General features: G+C 38.5%; 1 protein-coding gene across 3 annotated transcripts in view; it reads left to right on the forward strand.

Moving 5' to 3' along the window:
- dpp10 (dipeptidyl-peptidase 10 (non-functional)) overlaps positions 1–23,344 on the forward strand; it is a 258,523-nt gene that overhangs the window by 222,956 nt on the left and 12,223 nt on the right. For all 3 annotated transcript variants that reach the window (XM_085249886.1, XM_085249887.1, XM_085249889.1), the window contains 10 exons: positions 1,496–1,616; positions 2,461–2,615; positions 5,593–5,690; positions 6,256–6,379; positions 8,371–8,409; positions 10,806–10,913; positions 14,299–14,390; positions 15,344–15,391; positions 15,958–16,079; positions 19,811–19,855. In XM_085249886.1, coding sequence (XP_085106012.1) covers positions 1,496–1,616; positions 2,461–2,615; positions 5,593–5,690; positions 6,256–6,379; positions 8,371–8,409; positions 10,806–10,913; positions 14,299–14,390; positions 15,344–15,391; positions 15,958–16,079; positions 19,811–19,855 — 952 coding nt within the window. The remainder of the gene's footprint in view (positions 1–1,495; positions 1,617–2,460; positions 2,616–5,592; positions 5,691–6,255; positions 6,380–8,370; positions 8,410–10,805; positions 10,914–14,298; positions 14,391–15,343; positions 15,392–15,957; positions 16,080–19,810; positions 19,856–23,344) is intronic.

Genomic DNA, 23,344 nt, shown 5'->3' on the forward strand with positions numbered 1-23,344 from the left:
GATAATTAATTTTTTGGTTCTGGACAGCTACATGTACATGGAAATCCTAAGAAATCCACAAAGTCTGTTGCTTAAACCCTCCCCAAGTAAATTTTACCACTTAAACCTTCCCAAGCATTTTTTTAGTGGCTTCATTTAAACAAGTGCTAAAAACCAAACCAAGTAGATTTTAGTCCCTAACCTACTTCTTTCTAACAAGTGAAACAAGTTCAGAACTTTTCCAAATAGGACATAGACCACAGTCTCCAAGTATTTAAAAGACCACCATTATCTCTGGGCATACAACGTTTCCAGAGCCAGTGCAACATTTGGTGAGACTCCTGTGGTCTTTGAATGCCCCATGAGCTCCTTTTGATTGAACATGCCCACAAAGTTCCTATAAATCAGAAGACCAAACTCCCAGAAAGGCTTCTTCTAAGACAAAGGAGTGGTAGCTCATACCATCTCAATGCTTCTACCCTTTCTCTAAGGGTGAGCCCAAGAACCCCACTGAGCAAACTCATTTTGGCCTCCATTCGTGTACTTAACCATTCCAATTGAACAGTCTTTTCATGGATACACACCTCTCCTGGATTGGAGAAACCATTGATGCTTTTGTGCCACTAGAGATCGAAGGGTGGCTCACTCGTGAGGATCTTTTGGGTGAGACTTGATCCACCAAGCCAAGCTAAACACCTTTGAAAAAGATAGCACGGTACTGCCAGCCTCTCCCACCATCCACATGGATGGGCATTGCGGTCAGGTGTAGTATTAGCCAGGTGGCAGACAAAAACAGGAAATTGGGTTTGCCAGCCTTTGGCTTTGTAGACTGGTCCTTAAGTTTTCATTCGTATTAGTGCAATACAATGACAGATGTCTGTGCGACCATGGATACAATACAAACAGAAACTAAATCGCTAGTGCTTTTATTAGTGCCAATTTAACAAATGGCCAAGCTTAAGTTGTAGCCCAGATCTAATTGATTGAGCCGATCTCTCATGTCCTGCCAAAATAAATAAATAAATAGAAATAAAAAGAGTTAGGGAACTCTAGTGCCAATTTAGCATGACAATCTCTAAAAAAAAGTAAGACATGGGCCCAATTCCAATGTCGACACTCACAGACTTGGGGACTTTGAGAAATCCTCCTGATTTTTTGAGGGCAAATCTCTGAACTTTAACATCCCAGTGGTAGATTTTGTGATTTTAAAGTTACTGTTGAGCTGTTAAGGAGTAAGAGCTTACTTTCATAAATAAAGTACACAGAACATTAGCATTAATCACTTGGCTTACCAGCACTGGCTCGCACTTTTAATCCTAAAAGAATTGCTTGGATGCTGAGCAGATACTGTGCACATTTAGTGTAACTGTTAATCCAGTGCATGTGTGCTACAGTCCAAACTTTGGCACATGCTTAATAAGTTTTAGAGTCATGCACCAATTTTTCGTTTGGCAGCATGTCCTTATTTCTTACTGTATCATATTAAGTTGTTCCTGTGTGTGCTTTGTCTCCGTAGATCTACATATTTGAAAACAACATCTATTATCAGTCGGATGTCAAGAGTAACTCCCTTAGGCTAACATCCTCGGGAAAAGACGGGGTCATCTTCAATGGAATTGCTGACTGGCTCTATGAAGGTACCTATCAGTTTTCTACAAACATTTTTTCACATTCTGAGAATAAGACTAGCAAAATTGCGTAGAGTATACATTTATCTGGGTGTTGTTTGAAGAAACCAGGCAAGAAATTGCCAATTACAGACAAACCTTTATGCATGTAATGACTTGCTGAGAAACTGCTTTGTGGCAGTGAGCTTTAACTATTGGGAAGTTGGAATAAAAAATATGTCTGCTTAATTTCAAAGCATTGACACACTATCTCATTAAACTAAAAATTCTTGTGTTTAGAAATGTTACCATTATTAAATATTCATAACGTTTGTTCTGGTGCTCATATCTCCCCAGTGGGTGTGAAGAGTCATTTTATGTGCTTTAAGCAAACACGCACTGCATACACTTAGCCACTTTGCCCCATCTCTCAGGAGAAAAGAAGCTTATGTAAATTTTTTTTTTTTAAAAGGCAAGCAACCTCAGTAACTGCTGTTTTCTTGTTTTTCTCTTTTATTCTTAATTATGTTTGTGTAATAAAGTAATTTACTTATCTGTGATTCTTGAACCCAGATTAACACCTAATTTAACACAAATTCTTCTAGCACCCCCTTTTTTCCACTTATATGTGTTTGGTTTTGTGTTAGGTCTTCAAACACAAGCGTTTTCTCGTTATACTAAACTGAGCCCATTTACAGTACAGTTAGTAATTTAACTAATATTAGCTGATGCCTTCAAATTTGGGACCTCGATATAAAAATCTTCACATTGTGACTTTAAGAACAGCATTTATGTTGAGCTATTTTTAATACTTCCAGCCCCCCCCCCTTCATTAATTTAATGATTAAAACTTTCTGCTGGTTTTTCCAAACAGAGGAGATCCTCCAGACCCATGTGGCTCACTGGTGGTCTCCTGATGGAGAGAGGTTGGCCTTCCTGGTTCTCAATGACACTTTGGTTCCCAACATGGCTTTACCTCGCTTCACTGGCATGACATACCCAAAAGGAAAGCAGTACCCCTACCCCAAGGTAACCGTCACTTAGGCGACATCCATGCATATAACACACATACATTATCCTTTATCCTAAATAAAAGGAAGAGGGATTTAAATACCTGGTGTCAACCATCCAAGTCAACAGACAGTGAACAAAAGAGGTGACTTAAGAGAGTACAGGCAGAGTGGAGTGGGTGGAGACGAGTGACAGGAGTGATTTGTGACAGAATGATACCATCAAAAGTGGAAGGGAAGATTAACAAGATGGTATGGAGACCTGCGATAGTTTATGGTTTGGAGACTGTGAGCCTAACAAAATGAAGGGAGGCAGAGCTGTAGCTGGTAAAGATGGAGATGTTAAGATTTTCACTGGAAGTGACCAGGATGCACAGAAATAGAAATCAGCATGTCAGAGGGACAGCTCAGACTGAGCGGTTTGGGAGCTGAGATTTGGACATGTGGACAGAGAAGGGATATTAGAGTGTGTCTTTTATCCTGTCTTCCTCCCATCAACCCCCAACCGGTCGCAGCAGATGGTTGCCACTCCCTGAGGGATTTTTTCCTTACCCCTGTCGCCAAGTACTTGTTCAAAGGGGGTCGTTTGATTGTTGGGGTTTTCTCTGTATTATTGCAGAGGTTTACCTTACAATATAAACAGTCTGGAGGTGATTGTTGTTGTGACTCACTATATAAACAGAGCAGAATAGAATAGAACTGGGATTCTTGGACAAAGAATTTTGAACATGGAGCTACCAGACTGGATGGAAAGGGGAACCTCAGAGAAGGTTTTGGGTGTAGTGTAGGAGGACATCCACAGGGTTGGTGTGACAGAAGAGGATTCTAGAGCTAGGGTGAGGGGGGGACAGATTGGGTTCCATTAGTCAAGCTAAAAGAAGAGGAAGAATAAAAGTAAAAATAAAGCAGCTGGTGTCAATGCTATCATGCTTCAGCTTAATTTACAGAAATATAGTAGCCTATAAGATATGGTTGTTTACGTTATTGTGATAATACAAAATGGTTTTTTTTTCTGCTCAGTGTTTTACTTGCTGTTGTTGTAACACACTTTTTTAGTTTAGATGTTCTTAAAAAAATCAGCTGGTTTCGTATGTATTTGGCTACACAGAGAGAAGAATTCCGTGTATATAATGGATGTGATGTAGAAGCACTTGTGTAGAATCCTCTTAGAAAACAACACCACATATAGCCCAACAGGACTGACACTTGTATGGGTTGAATGCTAACTGGCTGAAAAGAGGGCAGAAAAAGGAAAGGGAACCTCAGCGGAATTTGGGGGAAGAATAATGGGGGAAATTGCAGTAGATGGTTTTTATTGTTTAACACGCATTTCCATGACAGCGTGAATGACTACAAGAGCTACAAAAGCAAGAGTTGCCCACAGAAGAGTTTTTCATGACACTGCCCCCTGGTGATGATAATTGTAGATGACCATTTGTCATCTGTGTGTAAACTATATTTAAGGCCAGCACATAGACTTTTGGTAGTCTATTCACATAGAAGCTTCTCTGTATTTCTGAGTTTTTTGGTAGTAGATGAGTTTGATGACGAACAACAAGAGGCACCACTTGCAAGACAAGCCAGTGAAGAGTTGTGACTTGTTTCCTGCTCCAGTATGGGTAGAATTTTTCACTGAGACAAGAATGATTACACTTTTATATTTTACCTTAGCTTAAACAGTATAATAACGGCTGACCTAGTTGTCTAAAAATCTAAACAGCCACACTGATTCTAAAGCCATATTTAACATTTGTATTTTGTATTTAATATTTGTTTATATTATTTAACATAAATGATCCAACAAAGGAATAAAGAATTTACTTAGTGTTTCGTGAGAAATAACAAATTTATCACAATAATTTAACATGTGTTTAACTATATTTAAATAACCACCAAAAAAGCTATTTTTATATAAGAATTGTGTAGTTAAATGGTTGAAGAGGAAACAGAGACAGCCAGAGCAAGTAACAGATGGCTGTGGGGTCCTTGGCTATTGACTTTTGGATATTTATCCACTGACTCAGGTGTTCAATAACCTGATGACAGTGAGCACCAAGGATCTTCTGAGCCGTTCTGTCCTGCAGCTCAGTGAAGTAAGCTGATCACTGTGCATCTCTCCACCAAACACCAATGACCCCACTTTCCTTCCTTTTTAGCTATTTGTCCAAAAGCCAAAGTCCTTGTCTTCCCCTCTGCCTCCCAGTGCAGTATAAAAGACACTTGCCATGACTGACTGGTAAAACATGCAGCATTTGCTGGAGATCTCAAAGGATCTAAGCGTTCTTAGCTAAAAGAAACAGCTGTGCCCCTTTTGGTAGAGAGCATCTATGTTCAAGGCCAGTTTAGTTTGTTGTGCAGATGCCAACCTGAGTATTTATAGGTCTGCACCATATCAGTATCCTATTAAACTTCTCAGCTGTCATTGGGTGAAAGGCCAGGAACACCCTGGTCAAGTTTGTGAAAACATTTGAAAATAAAATGCAATATAGCAGATATGAACTTAATTCAAACAATACCCCTAACGCTTTAAACTTTGCTCTAAATGCAAAAAAAAAAAAAAAAAAGTGATCTGGTCAGCCAAATGAGGAATCATAGTGCACGTTTCCAGTAGTGTTAAAGCTGTTTAGGTAAGGGTTTTTCTAGGACTCCTCTGTATGCAGAATAATGTTGAAATTGTCAAGTTTAACATGTCTGTTTGTCATGTGTACTTGCTTTAGTTTAAGTATTTATGTAGTGTTTCTTCTTTGTCTTTTTTTGTATCTGTTTTTCAGTTTGTGTGACAAAAAATTCTAAATTGTTTCCACATAATAGCATAACCATATGTGCATTTAAGTTTTTAAAGACTACTCTCAATGAATTATTCATTCGAAATCACTTAATTTGGCAGCACTTTATAAGTCACAGTTGCCACTTTGGAGAGTGTTGCATAAAGTATTTTTCCGCAGCAGTGAAGTGACATTTCTGTCTGAACTCTGGACTGTTGGTTCTGCATGCAGGCTGGTCAACCCAACCCAGCGGTGAAGCTCTATGTAGTCAACCTTTACGGGCCGACGCACACGTTGGAGCTCATGCCTCCAGAGACACTCAAGCTGCGGTGAGAGGAGCTGCATTTTCCCTGCCAATCTTTTGCACCAGCTGCTGTGCCACTTAAAGGGATACCTCTGACATTTCAAACTTCAGATGATAATTTTTTCTCACTCTTAACTTTGCACCTGTAATTGGGAAATCTTTCACTCTGCGCATGTAGTTGTTAAAACTGCTTTCAGTTCTTAAAATGAAGAAGAAAAAAAAAACAATGACCAATTGGTGTCACAGTTATTTTACAACTGCAAATACCATTTAGAAATCTTGCATTACTGTGTGCCAGAATTGAGTGGATATTAATGAATGTTGAAAGTCTGCATGCCATTTACCAGCATGATAGGACTGTGTGGAAGAGAACTAACAAAAGGAAAAAAGCAGCTTGACATTGAGGTAATTTGTAGAGGTGTAAAAACCAGTGAGCTCAGCTGTGCAAATGGTTCATTTTCTTAAGTGTGTAGAGCAGTTGTTTGTAGTTGTTAATAGGTTTTAGATGTGCTAAATTAAAAAAGCATCTAGCTTGTGAACATGTAATTACAGGACATGATATGACCATTATGATATAATTTTTTTTATAGGGAACATTATGTAACAATGGTGAAGTGGATCAGCAAGACCAAGACATCTGTTAGATGGTTAAACCGGGCCCAGAACATTTCCATCCTGACTGTGTGTGACACCACCACCGGAGCCTGCGTCACGGTCTGTGTGTGTGTTTTTTTGTGTGGACAGAAAAATTGTTAGCACATTTTTCCTTCTTTTATCTCATGTTATAAAGTATCGCTAACTTCCTTAATATAGAAAAAAGACTTATTTTCTCAGTTTTTGATATAACAAAGTATTCACTCATGTTTAAAAACTTTGCAGCTAGCACTTAACTAAGAGATCATTTGACCAAGGCTAGATCTGCCTTGTGAGTTCGAACATCTTATCTGATTTTCAAGGTAAAACTCACGAGCATTTTTTTCTAAACTTGTCTTTCTTAACTTCAGCTCTTGTTACTTTAGATCCTTTTCTTCTTTGAGATCGCCAATTGATTGTTGTCTGCTTTGTTGCTGTGAGATGAAGATCTAAGTAAGGATAGGCAACAAGGGTGGCATCTTTTATTCATGTTAAACAGAAAGCACATTGATTGTTTTTGCATGACTCTCATTAACCTTTTCAGCAGTTACACAGACATGTGTTATCTTCATTGCACAGGCACCACATTAAACTCTTAATGTGATAGAGTGTTTAGTTATGATCAAAGAGCTGATGTTAAGTCTTTACTTAATATCTCGTGTTTTGCTTGTGGCAGGTTTGAGTATTTCTGAAACCAGATCACTAAAAACTGACAAAATATAGGACTTCATTAATTTTTATATCACACAAATATTAATGGAAGCATTTAAATCCAGAAAGTTTCTACTGAAATAAGTTCTGTATATGGGAGGAGGCTTAATTGCTGCAATTAGAGGATTCTCCCCACAGAGGACCTGTGCCATGCAGACTCAGAGAGATGTCTTCCCCCTTGTAATAACCCCTGTAACTGTTATTATGGCTGTAAAGCTTATTACTTAGCTGGATTGTTAGCTTGCCACGGAGAAAGTCGGGTTGTTCGAGAAAAATGTGTGTCCCAGAGACAGTTGGGAAGTGGTTGCTGGAGGTTGGTGCTGAAGATATGGTTGACGCTAGCTGGAGTTTGTCACAGAGTACTGTACCTACCTGTAACTGCTTCAGTCGTTAGCAGACTGCCAAATTGCCAGTAGTTTGCATGGAAGATGCTGACTTTTCTGGGAACACTCACTAGCTACTTGCAAATTCTAGTTTGAAGTGTGCATTGTTTACTTTTCAAAGTGTCTTTACCAAAGACAAGTTGGTGTCTTTCATACATATAACTGGTGACTGCGACCAGACTGCTAGCGACCAAAACTATAGCAAGGAGGGGTTTGGTACAGCGCCTAATACCTCTTTGAGAACAGTTTCACCCAATGGCTGTTCAGTAACTTGTCGTTGAGTGATGAAAACAAAACTTAGAAACACAGGTACTTTTGGCCTTCCTGACGGAAAAAGTTTTAAAAGCACTCTTTAGTTTAGAGAAAAAATTCCGCCGAAATTGCAGCACAGTTCCACATTCTCTCCATATTTACTGGGCAACACAGAGCAGTGTTAACCTCGCAGTTGAACCGTGGGACTGGACAGGCCGCTCTCCAATTCTGCACTTTTCTGATTTGGTGTGATTTGCATGGACAAACACGCTGTCCAGCCAAGAGGCAGCTTAGATGAGGCCTGGAAACAGCACCCAGAGCCCTCTTGCCAAAACTCTGGCTTCTGCTTATGCATATTGGTTTGAAATGAGGGTTCAAACTGGGAATGATGTCCCAAGTGGTGTGTTAAAATAAACAGCAAAATAAGGGGGCCATTACATGACAGATGATTATGTCTGGAAAATGAGCCACTGAAGTGCTACTCCAGCATCACTTTTACACAGTATTAGAAATATACCACTTATGTAAATATTTTGCTGACATAAAAGACCAATGATTTTGGGAAAGAACGTGATTACATCAATTATCGTGCAGTTTCCAAACCACAATGCACCAAATAGAAGCAGAAAATAGAACCTTGAAAGAAAGGCTGTAACAGATGAGAAGATCTTTATGATGTGGCTGAATTAACACTCTTTTGACATTTTGCTCTGATGTGTTTTTCAGAGACATGAAGAAAGCTCTGAGCTCTGGCTCTCCAAGCAGGTAAGCTTCTCTTTATTCTACATGTCAGTGCCTGTCACTTTGAAAAGCTTGTGCTCCATTGCTGTAATTTCACTTGAAAATCATGTCTGCTTCAACATTTTTCAAAAATTACGCAACACAAAGTAGAATTTCTTAGTTATCTGTATTTATATAGACACTCTCAAAGTCTCTGTATCCCTGAAATATTGAAACTGACTCAAGCACAGACTGAAAGGTGAGGCGAGAGCAAAGACTATTCACATGTGTGAATTTTCCCTTTTCCTGACTCTATGGTATAGACAAAAAAAAAATACTGCAGCCTGTTTTTCAGTTGATTTATGAGGCTCATTTAAAAAAATGTTAAACTTTATTCTTGAGGCTTTCAATTCAAGAAAAATTTAAACTGTTAGCATCCACAAATTAATATAATAAGTAAACATTTCATGTAAAAAGTGTAATTTACAAATAATGTGTTCTTTTTGTTCATCAGCCCCTTTGCTTTATGTTGGAAGGGCTATGAATATTCAGTAACCCAGTGCCAAATAAAAGCCAGAACAACACACAAACATGTTTTTGCTACTTTTACATTTTGATAAATTAATTATATTAACTATCATCAGTTCAGATTTAAATCAGTTTCCCATTTATCTATGTTTTCATTTCTTCCTAAGGTGGTCTGCAGTCAGCTCTGAGCTTTATCAGAGCAGTGATGAAGGCAGAGTAGGAGAGTTTCTGGCAGGATTTGATCTTGTAGTCCCGGCTGGCTCAAGCAGTGTCTAATTTAACCAACTGACATCCTTGGCAAGCTGCGTGTATCGGTAAAGGTGGTAATCTGACAGAAGCTCAATTTTGTGGTTGTGCCAGTGCAGACAGGTCTTTTGCTAATGACTTTCTGTTCAATACCAATATATAACATCATGGAAAAATCCATTCTAGTTAATCTATCCCAAACTGAGGCAGAATTTAGAGTTTAGAGTAAAGAGGGTTTCTATTTTTCACAGTTTTGGTTCCAGAGATTTAAACTTTTCTTCAAATATCATGTGTGCAGTGATGTGATTTTGTGTTGTTTATGTTCAGTAGTGAAAATTAGAGAAACTAAAAACACAGAATCGCACTTTAAAAATTAAAAATAGACAAAAGTCTACATTTGCTGAGCAATTTACAAATATAATCACATTAAAGGTTTCAATTGTATTATTTTATTATTATTAATAATATTAATAATTTTTTTTTTTAATTTATACGGTACCTGCTGACTGCATTATTGCATATTTTTCTTCTATGTTAATCATTTGTAACTATTATTGTAGTTTAAATAGTGTTAATAATGTTTTTCATAATGTTAAATGTGGATTTTTGTGTAAATTTTACTCAGATGATCATGGCTTTTAAATCCAAATTTAGTTGACAAGTTAAAACTAAAATTGCATCTTTTTATGGATTTTACAAGGACTGAATTTAAACTCATTTTAAATATGAATTTATTATTAATCAGTGAGCATTTAAATTAGTTTGAAAAATGCATATGTCTGTTTTTTTTAGATAAAATATCACATGACATTTTATTTGGCTGTCATTTTTTTGTTATCAGACAACTACTCCAGGTATGCAGACTAAGACTACCTTAATTCATTTTAAGAATATTTTTTTGAAGAATAAAATCCCTCTTAAGAGAAAAAATGTGAGTTATGGTAAAGGGTTAATCCAGCCCATAAACTTTGTGTGTCCTTTAAATTTGAGGGGCTAAACACATTTAAAAAGGCAAACTTAGCATCACCAGATACATAAATAGAATCAAATACCCTATGAATCACATATCACCAATGATGCCCCTTTCATTTCTTATAATGCCCCTTATTTACATCTAACTCCCTCTGCACTGTAAAGCCTGTCTACATGAGGCAATGCAGGGCTTCTGTTATGAATTTAAATTCCCAAAATCCGACCACAGTTTAGTAGCTGTTTTCAAGGACTAAACTTTTCTGTTTTTTCTTTCTTTTTTACCACTGTCCTGCTTAAAGTGCCACATAGAGTTAAATCATCCATCCTCTTTCCTCACTGCCGTCCATGCTAACAATCCATTTTCTTCCCACAAAATGGGTAGTCACTCATTTAGTCAGTCAACAGTCTCTTTATATACAATCACTGCAGATTGCTACTTTCAGGTAAAAAAGTGGTTTGGCCATCTCTCAGCTGTGGAGGCCATCCGCGCATAATTTCCATCCACTTGTTCATGCAGTTGGCAACTATGTAATGTATGCCTCTGAAAGCAGGACTCTTCAGCATGCTCCACAGCTTCTTTTACAGATACACTGGAAAATGTGCAATTTGTCTAATGTTCTAAGAAATAAATAGGCACATTCTGGTTCATCTGTTAAAATAATATTAAATATATGACACATATTTGCTTTCTACAGAATCAGGAACCCGTGTTTTCCAAAGATGGCAACAGATTCTTCCTCACAGTGCCGGTCAAACAAGGAGGACGAGGAGAGTTTCATCATATTGCCATGTTCACTACGCAGGTGAATGCTGAATTCATAGTCACTTTAAAGCTATATATGTATTGTGTAACTACTGTGCGTATTCATTTTCCTCAGTAACTACAAGGTATCCTTTGACAGTAGAGCGTGACATACCAGTTTAAGTGCTGATGGTGATAATACTACTTGTTTAGAATTAGGAAAACGCAGGCTTATATAAATCTGACAAAGTGCAAGTCCTGTGGACTCAGACCACAATCTCCTGTCTTATAAACATGCGACATGGCCCTGCCACCCCTCCAACCTCTTCACATGGACTTTGTAGGATTCAAATTTGCCCATTATTGTGTGTCAAGGCAACTAAGACACTATGTACCTCAAAGTGAGATAAAACCAATATCTGACCAAAGTCTATAAAGGACTGAGATCAAGACTTTATGTTAATGCGATGGATGTTGCATCAAAGCCGCAGCTAAAGTCACCTTTATTTGTGATGCTGTCGAATTGTTAATTAAAATGTTGCAATAATCATCTATTTCATGATAGCCCTCATCCCTCCCCCCACCAACACAAGCACAAAATCCAATAGCCTGTTCTCATCAGCACAGATATTAAAGTTTTCCCATGCACATCCACAGATCTGCAAGTTGTATGCAAGATTTCAGTGATGTTAGCAGAAATAAGCAGGGTTATTTGAAATCTGTTTTTAACTCCCTCAGATTGTTTTCCAATTATGGGAACTCGTTCTCCAGTGTAAGAATTCATGCAGTATTAGTTTTTGCAGAAATAAATCTCTGGCTGAGCCTGTTCGGTCTGTAATGGATTTGTCAGGTCTGATAAATGTTCTAAAATGTAAACAGGCTGTTTGGGCAAAAAAAAAAAAAGAATATAACGCAATATTTTTATATTAAAATAACGACTTTGTTTTGATATTTGTAAAAAATAATAATAATAATAATAATCTTCACGACTGGAATGATTATAATAAATCTGTTTTCTGATGTGCATGGTCAATTAAAGTCCACCGAACCAGAATGTTTTGTGGCTTTATGACATCGTGTCAGGTAAGAATCAACTTCTTTCAGGGAAATAAAGATGCAAGCAGACTGAGAGCTGTCATCTCTGCGGGGTATCCTGATCTCCCCCAAGGTTTTCCCTCCCCTGGACATCCCAGCAATGCCTCAGTTAGGAGGCATCCAGGAGGCATCCTTGTCATATGTCCGAGCCAATTAATTCCTTTCAATTTGGAGTGGCAGTTGCTCTACTCTGACCTCCCCCTGAATAACCAGGCTCCTACCTCATCTCTAAGTGAGACCCCAGACACCGTTTAGAGCAAGTTCAATTCTTATTACTTCACTCATGACGTGTGTAATAATGTAATAAAATTGAGATCCTTGCTTTTATGTGCAACTTTTTTTTTTTTTTAAACACTACAGACCGGTACAGCGATCAAATCGTCGCAGAGGCTGCACTGAGCCCTCTGTCAGTTTGACTTGTGATTCCCTGGAAACATAAGTCATTATTACACTTATGATTAGAAGATTTCACCAAAATTTTCTCATTCCTAGAAAGCTGAATATTCCCATTTTGTTAATGCGGGTGCTGTCTCACAGATAGACCTAAGACATGAGTGCTGTGACAACCAAGTTTAGGCAACAGCGAGGTGGGTCTTGACTGCTTGGCATCATTTTTCAGTATTGAGGGCTTTTGTTGTTAAGATGCATACTTTAACTGAAACCTCATTTTTGTGATAACTTCTGTGATTACTCTTCTGGGAAAAAAGGGGGCTGAGCCCAGACATCGTTTGGAGGAAGTTCAGTCTTATTCTTTCAGTCCCTACTTACAGGTCATGGACATATGTGAGTTTAGAAACATAAAGCAAGCAGTAAATCAACCACTGCAGCTTTCATCCTGAGCTTTCCCTTCACCACAGCAAACCAGTTCAAGGTTTCAACAGATACTGCACAAAAACTCACATGCCAGCAAAAACGCTACTCAATTTGCTTTATTGCAAAAAGGGCCAACATGTTTAGGGATCATCCTAAAACTAACAAAAAATACACCCCACCGTTCACGGGGAAGGGCTGCCCACTTCTCAGATGTGTGCCTTCCAGAAACTAGAGTCCAGGTGTGCAGACAGCTGGACTGATTAGAACAAAGGCAAATCTGTTTTATTAGATGATTGAAAAACAGTGCCAAAGGGCTTTTAGATTAGAACAGTAGCAAAAAGAAATTGGAGTTTTTAAAACCTTTTCAGCAGGAAGAAGAAACCCCAAGCCTCTACTGTCTGCAGCAATTCAACAACCAGCAAAGAGGCTTGACTCTGAGCTGAAACGAGCAGGACTCATAGCTGTCATTAAAGATGCAGAACCTTGCTTGTGTTACTGTTTTTTTTTTTGTTTTTTGTTTTTAGCACAGTTGTAAACTGTGAAGTTTCTTTTTTAGTCTGTCAATCTTTTAGCCATTTTTCCAAAGTTGATTGTGTGCCTTTCTTTGTCTGCCTGGCTTTTGTGATTGGGACGTATTTAACATCATCTTCTTTGACATTTTCATTTAAACTGTTATTTTTACTTTTTAGAGCTTTTCAGTCATTATTAGTGCCTGAAGGATGTAAAAACGGATTGATTTTTAAATGCCAGTTTTGTGCCTAACTTTGCTTAACCCTTTGGTTGCCAGATATTCTATAACCCTCTGAATAATGAAAGCTTTATTGGCTTGAGCCAAAAAAAATCTGGCACCACCTTAACAAATGGTTTTCTTGAGGATAGTCCAGCAGTCTCGCATGTTAAAGTCTGACACTCCGTACAGCCAATCATCCACCTGGTCTTCTCCCTGAAGGTGCATTTAAGCTGCACGCAGAGCATATTTCACCCACAGTGTCTCTCCAATCTCTGTTGTTGTGCTACAAACAAATAATGTACTGTCTGGCATCTTTGCTACAGTCACGTGTGAGTGCAGTGCTCCTGTGTGTTTGTCTGTTTAAATTTATACATTTATTTAGTCATGAGGACAAAAATAAACCACAAACATCTAACCTGTACCAGATTTGTATGAATGTCTCCACAGCTCATGGCCAGGCTGAACAAACAAATGTGTACTGCTCATGGGTTTTAACTAAAAATTTATATAATTCTATGACTATATGTAAATCTTGGACATATTCATGTACAAGTGTATTAAAAACATCCAAGGAAATCCATAGAAAAAGGAACAGTGTACTATTTTATTGTCAGTAGAGAATCAGAGCTATGATGGAATCTACTGATTGATTCAGCTCATAAATATTTCCATTTTGTTGGGTTAATGACTGATATTTTTCTGGCATGGGCACTTTTGAATATGTAGTGTTTGACTGACACCTGAGCATGAGTTAAGTGATGGCGCTCAGTCAAATGACCCTCTACTACTGTTGTTCTGATTTTTTCAGTTCAGAGCTGATCAAAATGAAGTCCGACATCTAACGTCTGGAAACTGGGAGGTGACAAAGATCATTGCCTTTGATGAGGACACCGATAACCTGTGAGTGTGACCGCAAAACTCCCCCTAAAACCTACAAACTTTACTGACCTCAATAAAAAAATTAATTAAAAAAAACAGTCATCCTCTCACCCCAGAGTAGTTAAGAAATCGATAGTTTGGGTTTCTTATAGCACACAACTTGATTTTAAGATTTTACGGATCACCTTTAAAGCATGTATGGTTCTGGGCTCAGGCTACCCAGGAGAAATGTTGACCCCATATACACCAGTCTGCGGGCTTACATCCTATGGTGGAGCCATTCTGGCCGTTCCAATGTTGATGCTTAAATTAAACCTGGCAGTGCCTTGACCATCAGGACCTCTCAGCTCACCACAACCTGCATGAAGAGATAAGGCTCGCAAATGATAAGATGAAAAAAAACCAACTTAAAAGATGACTTTTCTTTTTCCACTCTGTTTCTCTTATTCTAATTGTAATTTTATTTCAGTTTTATTATTGTCCATCTGTTTGATTGTTCTGTTTTACTTCTCTAAGAAATTAGGAGCTTGTTAAGGTGAAATTTGTACCCTCCTATTCATAATTCCTCTAATCACAGAGTTTCAAGCAGTGATGTGTTTTGCCAAGTCTGTGACCACAAGCATGCGTTACTGAATCTTACTTAGCTAATCTAATGCTGTTGTGTTTTTAAAAGATCGAATAGAGCTGACCAGAGTGCTGATCTTAAATGTTTTTAGCCACAAACAAATAGAAAATTTTAATTTAAAGAAAAAAAACAACAATAACAAGAGTTGGGTTGATAATGAACAAAGTAGTTAGTACTGAATTGTCTCCTTTTCTCCTTGGTTCACTGTGGATGCCACACATGGCACATGTGTGTTTTAGTAATTAAATGTATGAATTTCGCTTAAACAAAGAAAACAAGGAGATAATGAGCTTTTGTGTTTAATTTAGCATGTCTGTTTGCACTAATTATCTTTTATGTCCTCTAACAGTTATTTTCTCAGCACTGAGGGTTCACCACGGAGACGGCAGCTTTTCAGGTTTGCATCATTATTATTAATTAAATAATTTTTATAAAATGATTAAAAACTTTTCGAACTTATATCATGAGAACTCAAGGGACTTTTATTAGTAGTAAATTTACTCACATGATGATGATGATGATGAACATGGGATAAAAAAAAATATTTAAAAAATGGTTGCAAAGAATTTTTCACTTTCACAATTGTCACATTATTCTTACATTGATATATGGTTGACTTTTTGGAACTAGTAGAGATTAATCTGAATATTTTGGCCACTTTATCACCAGTTCACACATAAAATTTGTATTATTAATCACCTCCCAGTTATTTTTCTGACTACTGGTTAAATATAAAAATGCCAAAAAACTGTGAAAAATGTGCTTTATGTAAAAGAGTAAACTATACCAGCCTGTAACGAGACAGGTAATACTTTCCAGTTGGATATGATTTATTACTGGTTTGTTCGCTTCGGGGGAGTTATCATGAAAAAAGATCAAGAAATATGTCCTTTACTTTCTTACTCAAAAAGTTTTATGTGCTTTGTCTCTTTTTCTGTTTTTTAAATGCTCTTCTCTTCTCAGAGTTAAAACTGTGGGCCTGTTCCCCCGACGGTGTTTAACATGTGAACTGAATAAAGCCCACTGTTTGTACTTCGACGCTGACATCAGCCCCACGAACCAGCACATTATCCTCGACTGTAAAGGTAGGCCAACCAGTATCTCACTTTAAGGGCCATCCAGTTTTCCTGCTATGAAATGCCCTTTCAAATTGCTGTCAGAGTGTCTTTGGCTTTCATAGGGTGACAGACTTCCAAGTGATTGGGGTCTTATTATGAAAAATTATATTATAAAATAGTTCAGGGATTTGACTCTGAGGTTCAAACGTGGGCGTGATTTAGAGAATCACAACAGTCTGGTGCAGACAACAGTCTGCTTCCACCCACGTTGTTAGATCAGGGAATGAATTTAACCTCTTAACAACATGCAGGCTACCAGTAATACACACAGGGGTTAAGGTTAGGTTAACACCCCCATCTCTTTATGAAATATTTGCTTGTTTGGCATTCCCAAATGGGAAAAACTATTAAAGAAGAATTGCAAGTTCAAAATGCAAATATGAGACTTATTCTAAAAAAGTCTTGATTCAGAAAGTACAGCCAAACTAACTAAATGAGTTCACAACAGACCTGAGCTGTGTACTGCAAAGCAATTAAACATATCTGGGCTTTCTTTACTTTAGCTGGTTCAACAAAACCTACAACCCAACTCAGAGATAACGGGTATTCATGACAGTGGTTATCAGCCACACTGCTTCAGGCTATGTGCATGCACACATAAAAGGAGGCATTTGAAGTGTCATTTCGCTTTCCATCTGCACATAGTGGATGCATTGAGTGCAGCACTCCAAATCCAATTATCAGACATACAGGTGATAAGGATCTATAAAGGATATGAAAAATAAAGCAGCCAAATGCAACGATGCTGCTGCAAATAAAATGAGAATAACTCTTAAGTAAACATGTTTATTTTATTGCTCTGACAGCTGCACATTAGAGCTCTGAAACTCTAAACATTAAATGCTCCTCAGCACACACAGCACTGACTGTCCTATAGTTTGCAGCCAGATAAACAAAAGTTTTTGCTGGTAATTAGACTATCAACAGACTGACTGAGTTTTCTTATCTGTGTTTTATTAGCGTGGTGTAAAACAGACTTGAAAGCAAATGAGGACCAAGCTTAAAAACATAATTGATACATTTTCATCAACTGAAGATAGACGTGCAGATTCCTGTGATAATGCGACACACAGTGTTGGCATACCTTTAGAGGTTACATCTGTTTATCAAATGCATTTCTTCTGCTGAACATCTTTATAACACTTAGAGCGTATGGTAATGAAAAGAACAGATACAGACAGGCAATTTTTAACTGAAACTCTGAACCCAACCAGCTTCAGATCAGGATGTATGTTCAGCAAAAGTTACCATGGTGACCCACCCAGGTAAAAAGGCATCTGTCTTCACGACACTCAAAACTCTGACTTTAAGCTCGACGCACTTTACTAACCCATTAATCTCGTTTTGTAGCACACCTCTCCGGTGGATGTCAAGAGAATATTTGAATGCAATCCTGCTCTTTTAAAATTACTTTTTCTGCCTGCTGAATTCCAAATGAAACTTTCTGACTTTTTTTGCTGTTGTTACACACTTGCAGCTTCATAACTTACCCAAAACTGACACAGCAGTATTGACGTTTTCTTTCATTCCAGTCCTCAGGCTGATGAGCTTCATAGCCTGCTGTCTATGCCAACCAAAGAGCTAGAATTGAACAACTATACTGTAACAACCCTTATTATGGTATAGCACCACTAGGGGGTGTCATTCTATTATTGTAGTAGTTGCAGAGTATCCTAGTGTGAATGCAGCGGCAGCCATTACAGCCAAGCATGCTGTTGCCCGTGCATCTGTTTAGAGAGACCTTACCATTGTAACGGGCTGGCACCAGCGACTGCCTAACCCCCGGCACATGTATGTACGAATAGGATGGAGCTATGGAGACCTGGCTTGTATGGTTTTCTTCTGTTAACGGCACATAAAGGTCTTTTGTTCTATTTAACTGACTGGCCTCCAAGTTTTCCGGCTAGCCTCCACACCACATGTCCACTAGACCTGCTAGCCGATCCTTCTTCGCCAGACCACGTTACGATACATCAGCACATGCAGATACTTACATGATGTTGGGATGATTCCACATCATGGCATCTGGCCTGTATCACCTAAATGGACAGTTACATTAATAAAAATTAAATCTTTACAATTTTAACCATCTAAAGCAATTTGTGTGGCGCTTCATTCTATTACAACATAGCTGCAGATGGCTGCTGGTTTAAAAAAAATCAAATTAGGATTATGTTGTGTTTTACGTTCCTTATTTATTCAGCATCCATTTATTTGTCTGGCACATGCCTGGGTTTGCTAGTCATGATCTGTCACCCTCCTGATTCAGTTTAAAATTAATCTCTCATCAGTTTGAAATGAGAGTCATAAAATGAATAATTAGCGACTACATTGTGTGTAATCGCTTTTAGGGAGTATTATTGGGCAACAAGTAGATTATTTAATGAGGGGTAACTCATATTGTTTGTGGTTTCAATTTATTTTGAACAGCTGAAAGCTCTTCATGCGCAGGAGGCATTTGGGCTTTGGCGTGATGATATATTGGACAATAACTGCATTCCCTTTCCCAAAAGCAATAAAAATAATGGAGAAAGCTTGTTGTCTTCCAAAGGCCAAGTTCACGTAATCCTGACAAGCTTCTTCTCACACCTGTTTTCATCAGCACAAGCCTCTTAAACCCACTCATAAAGTGATCTGATTGGTTTACTGTTTTCTAGCAGGTACATGCACAAAATGAAGCCATTTCTCTGTGTAACATTGGGTCAAAACTAATACAGCCCACCAACAGATAAGTGCAAGGAAATAAAGGAAAAGTTGGTTTGTGTTTTAACTCAAAGAAAGGAGAGCTTTAAGTACAGCACACCTGCCATCCTATTAACCTCTGACAAAGTATATTAGAGAAGGGCATTAACAAGTACTGGCTTAATTTGATATTAGGGAGGCATCTCGAGTGACCTTTAACCCCTAATTGATTTAAGAAAATATAGGGAAGGTGACATAACAGCTGCCTACAGTGGCCTTTTAGAGCAGCTTTAAAGGAGCCCCTTTACATATATTAAATACCATTTAATCGTAATTGGGCAAACTGTCAGGTGGAAATGTTATGTGACGGCTGTGTGCAGGCAGGAGAAGGACCCAAAGTGCAGACTCCGGAGACAGAAAGTAACTCAAAACAGCTTTAATGCTGAACTCAAAAGGGTAACAAAAACTAAGAATACAAAATACACCTACGCAGACAAAACACACAGCAAGATAAAGGTAGATCGCGACAATGACAAACTGAAACACAGGGCTTAAATACATAGAGGGAGCAATCAGGGAATGGACAACAGGAGGGAAACACAGCTGGGGCAAATCAGAACTGACGAGACAAGGAAGCGTAAACGGAACACACTGAGATAAGACAGAGACCTTCAAAGTAAAACAGGAAACGCATAACACACACTGAACAAAAGACAGACTCACATGCAGGCACTACAACAGAGGGAACAGAGACGTGGGACCAGGGCAGACACAGCCACTGACTGGAAACAGGGATATAGCGGACAGGGGAGACAGCAACTAAGGATTACACAGAAACAAACCATAAGACATGACTCTAACAAAAACCCAAAGACTAGAAATTATAAATAATATAATAAACTCAAAAACCCTGGGTCAACGACCCAGGCATCCTAACAGGAAATGTCTCCAGTCATGATAATAAAGATGCTGGAAATTGCTTAAATTACTTAGATGCTCTTTTTGTCTCCTTTCAGGTCCAGGAGCACCTACTGTGATCCTACACAGTCTGAATAATTCAAGTAAGTTTATTTGTATCTCACATTTTAGAAAAAGTAACTCAGAGTTTGTGAATGAGGCGACATTCAAACACAATAGGCCTCTTGCAAGAACTGTAAATGTTATTTTCCCTTGACAAGCAACATGGGTGGGTGGAGGAGGGTGTATTCATGGAACTGACTGCTTTAATTTGAATCTATTTTGAGTTTAAGTGTAAGTGTTGTAGAAACATTTCCAAACAAAAATAGACGACAAAGTCAAATCTCATAAGACTTACCCGATGTTCCTGTTCACCACAGTTATTTTCAGCCAAAATCTCTGTTACTGTCTTCCCCTTTGGGTGACTGCCAAAGAGTCACTGGTCGCTGTGTTTCGGAGAATTTGTAACAAATATAGATTTCACTGATAAAAAGGAAATTTCTCACAGAGCAAAGAAACTCTTCTGTTTTTCTTTCCCAATTTTTATGAATGGAACTGACAGTCACAACAAGTAGCCTCTATGCTAATGACAACATTTCTGGAACTTCATGACCAAGATGAATTTTCCAGGCTGAAGCAAGCAAGTTAGAGAAGTTCAGAGAGCTTAGAAGCTCGGCTTAGTAGACTTAATAAGGCAAATTTATAAGTATTCAAGTAATTTATGAATATGCACTTTTTAGGTATACATATTCAGCCACTTATCAATGCAAATGTTGACATCTGCCAATCACATGAAAAGCAACTGTTAGAGTCAAATTGTTAAATGTTGTCATTGTGTTACTTAAATTTGTAAGTCTTGGTGCAAACTATGTGATCAAAGACATTCCTTTGTTTCTGACTCCCTCCCCAGCCTGTTGAATGGTGGGGGAGGCTGTAGTGTTTTATTATAGGCACATCCTAGGTGAAGGTTCTGTTTTCTTGTTAAGTAAACTTCCTGCCTTTATGACCCTTTGGTGAGCAGGAGGTCACACAAATGCACCCACAAACACAAACACTCACGGGCACCTACACACACACACACACACACACACACATTCTCGCACATGCATACACACATATACAAGGGCACGACACACCACAGGGGGTGTTACAATGGGTGGTGCCTATGTAAACTGTAACTGTAGTCAATAAAAGGCTGCAAGGAAGGCTGTTTATTTAAAGTTAGCTAGGAAACAGGTGAGGAGCGTTCAGCTCCAAGAGCCTGGTTCCGACCAGCGTCCCTTGCTAGCAAGTAAAATTGTTCGATTACTGTTCATCTTGCTTCGTTAATGGGAATAAGTCTCTAAACCAGCGGGGCCTGTGGAAGCGCAGACCCAACAGCAACTCTGGCATGTAGACATGGATGTCCTGCTGATTCTTAGCATCAGAATGGAGAAGAAAAATTACATCAGTAATTTTGAAAGTGACAATATTGGTGCCAGACGGGTTGGTCTGAGTATTTCAGAAACTGCTGATTGTATAGAAAATTATCAGAAAAAGAGAAAATATCCAGTGAGCATCAGTTCTCTGGATCATAAAGCCTTGTTGATGTCAGAGGTGAAAAAAAAAGCCCCAGGAAGGCAACAGTAACTCAAATAACTACTTTTTACAACTGAAGTATGCAGAAAAGCATTTTGAACCTTGAAGTAGATGGACTACAATAGCAGAAGACCACACCACATGCCACTCCCATCAGCAAAGAACAAGAAACTGAGGCTACATTTCACATGGGTTCAGTGCACCCATATTGTGATGACTGCTTCCAGCAGGATAACACAACACGTCTCAAAGCTCAGATGATCTGAAACTGGTTTCTTGAACATGACAATGCATTCCTTGTACTCAAGTGGCCTCAATAGTCACCCGATCTCAAACCAATACAGCATGCGTGGAATGTGGGATGTGTTGGATTGGAAGATTCCCATCATGGATGTGCAGCTGACAAATATGCAGCAACTGTGTGATGCCATCATGTCAATATGGACCAGAATTGTTGAGGAATGTCTCCAGCACCTTGTTGAATCTGTGCCACAAAAAATTAAGGCAGGCAAACTACTTCTAACCAGGTGTACCGTGAGATTCAAATATTACTAACCCTTATCTGTTTAAAGTAGGGAAAATCCTAAAATAGAATGAGTCCCATTTAGTAAAAGGTATGATTTCTGGAGAGGGGTCAGCAACCCACATGTCCTGATTTACATCGGTACAGTTCAAGACATTTACTCATTAAAGCCACACCTAAATGCAGAAATAGAGGGAACTAAACATCTTTTCAAGCATTTAAAACTGTAAAAAAAACCTGTAACAGAGTCTCTCTTTTACCTAAAACAATCCCATCTTTTCTGGAAAGAAAAGCAAATAGTAAAGAGTTTCTGTAAATATCCTCACATGCAGCGTCAGATTCCTATCCTTGCCTGACAGTCGATTTTGTAAGTGGCTGGGTGGGCATTAGGCCAAGGAAATGTAGTTGGTATAAGACCTAAATACAAGCTGACAAGTATTTCCTCTTGAATCTGGTCGTACGTCAGAGCCAGCAGAGCTCACACGACAGTCACACTCGGGAAAATAGTGGTTGGAGACTACGATGCAAACAAAGTGATTGCGAACATGTGCAATCAACTTGCAGTTTCCTTGTCTGGGAAGTTGTAGCTTTGTGGAAGGCACATTTTGATACACATGAGTTATATAACTGCACCTATTGAAGGAGGTACAAAAAATGAAGAAGCATGAATGTTGCTCTCAATGTGTGTACACTGCTGAGAAAAGACTGGGAGAGATGCTTTCACTGTGTACTGATCTATGTATACAAATGTGACTAAAAGCCTGAAACACTGGAAACCACTCTGCTCATTGTCAAAGAGTAGGGGTTGAGGGTGCCGCGTGCCCAAAGTCTGGTTGATAAGTTGGTCGTCACAACTACTTGCAATCAGTCTCCGACAGCAAAAAACAATTTACTGCACTCAGTCACCCACCACCAATTTTTCCAGGTTGTAGGCTCTTCCATTGACCACACAGTCAACAAATCCAGATTTCTTTCTTCTATTTTTGGCATGAAAATGGACACACACACTCTTTTTCTCATTATCCACATGTATGTGTTGTCTCCCAAGGAAAAAAAAAAAACAACAACAACAAAAAAAAAAAAAAAAAAGAAAAGAAAAAGTTAACAGCTGTGCTGCAGAAAAAGCAATTTGCACAGGGTTATTAGGACAGTGCCTCCATCCACAGCTGGGAACTCAAGGCCTCTGGCGGTTTCATAATGAGACGTCTATTGATTTTGGGTTTTCTATTAGAAATGCTGGATGAATTCCATTTCATTTAGCTGCTGTTCAGATGGCTTGAATGGAAAAATGGCCAAATCAGAGAGTCACTGTTCATTACATGTGGAGAAAATAGTGGGACTCCTGTTTTTGAGGCCAGAAGCTGCTGTGTGTAGAATGCCTTTCAGAAATTGAACTTTTTGAATGTATTTTTCTGTGCTCATCCAAGTTTAATATTGGCTACATTATTGTAGTTATTCAGCTCTCTCTATGAATTTGCCACAAAATAAGACT

The sequence above is a fragment of the Mchenga conophoros genome, linkage group LG16 (genome assembly GCF_057382185.1).
Source record: "Mchenga conophoros isolate Kocher_MC1m ecotype Shallow Benthic linkage group LG16, M_conophoros_male_GT1.1, whole genome shotgun sequence".
In the NCBI taxonomy this organism is placed as follows: Eukaryota; Metazoa; Chordata; class Actinopteri; order Cichliformes; family Cichlidae; genus Mchenga; species Mchenga conophoros.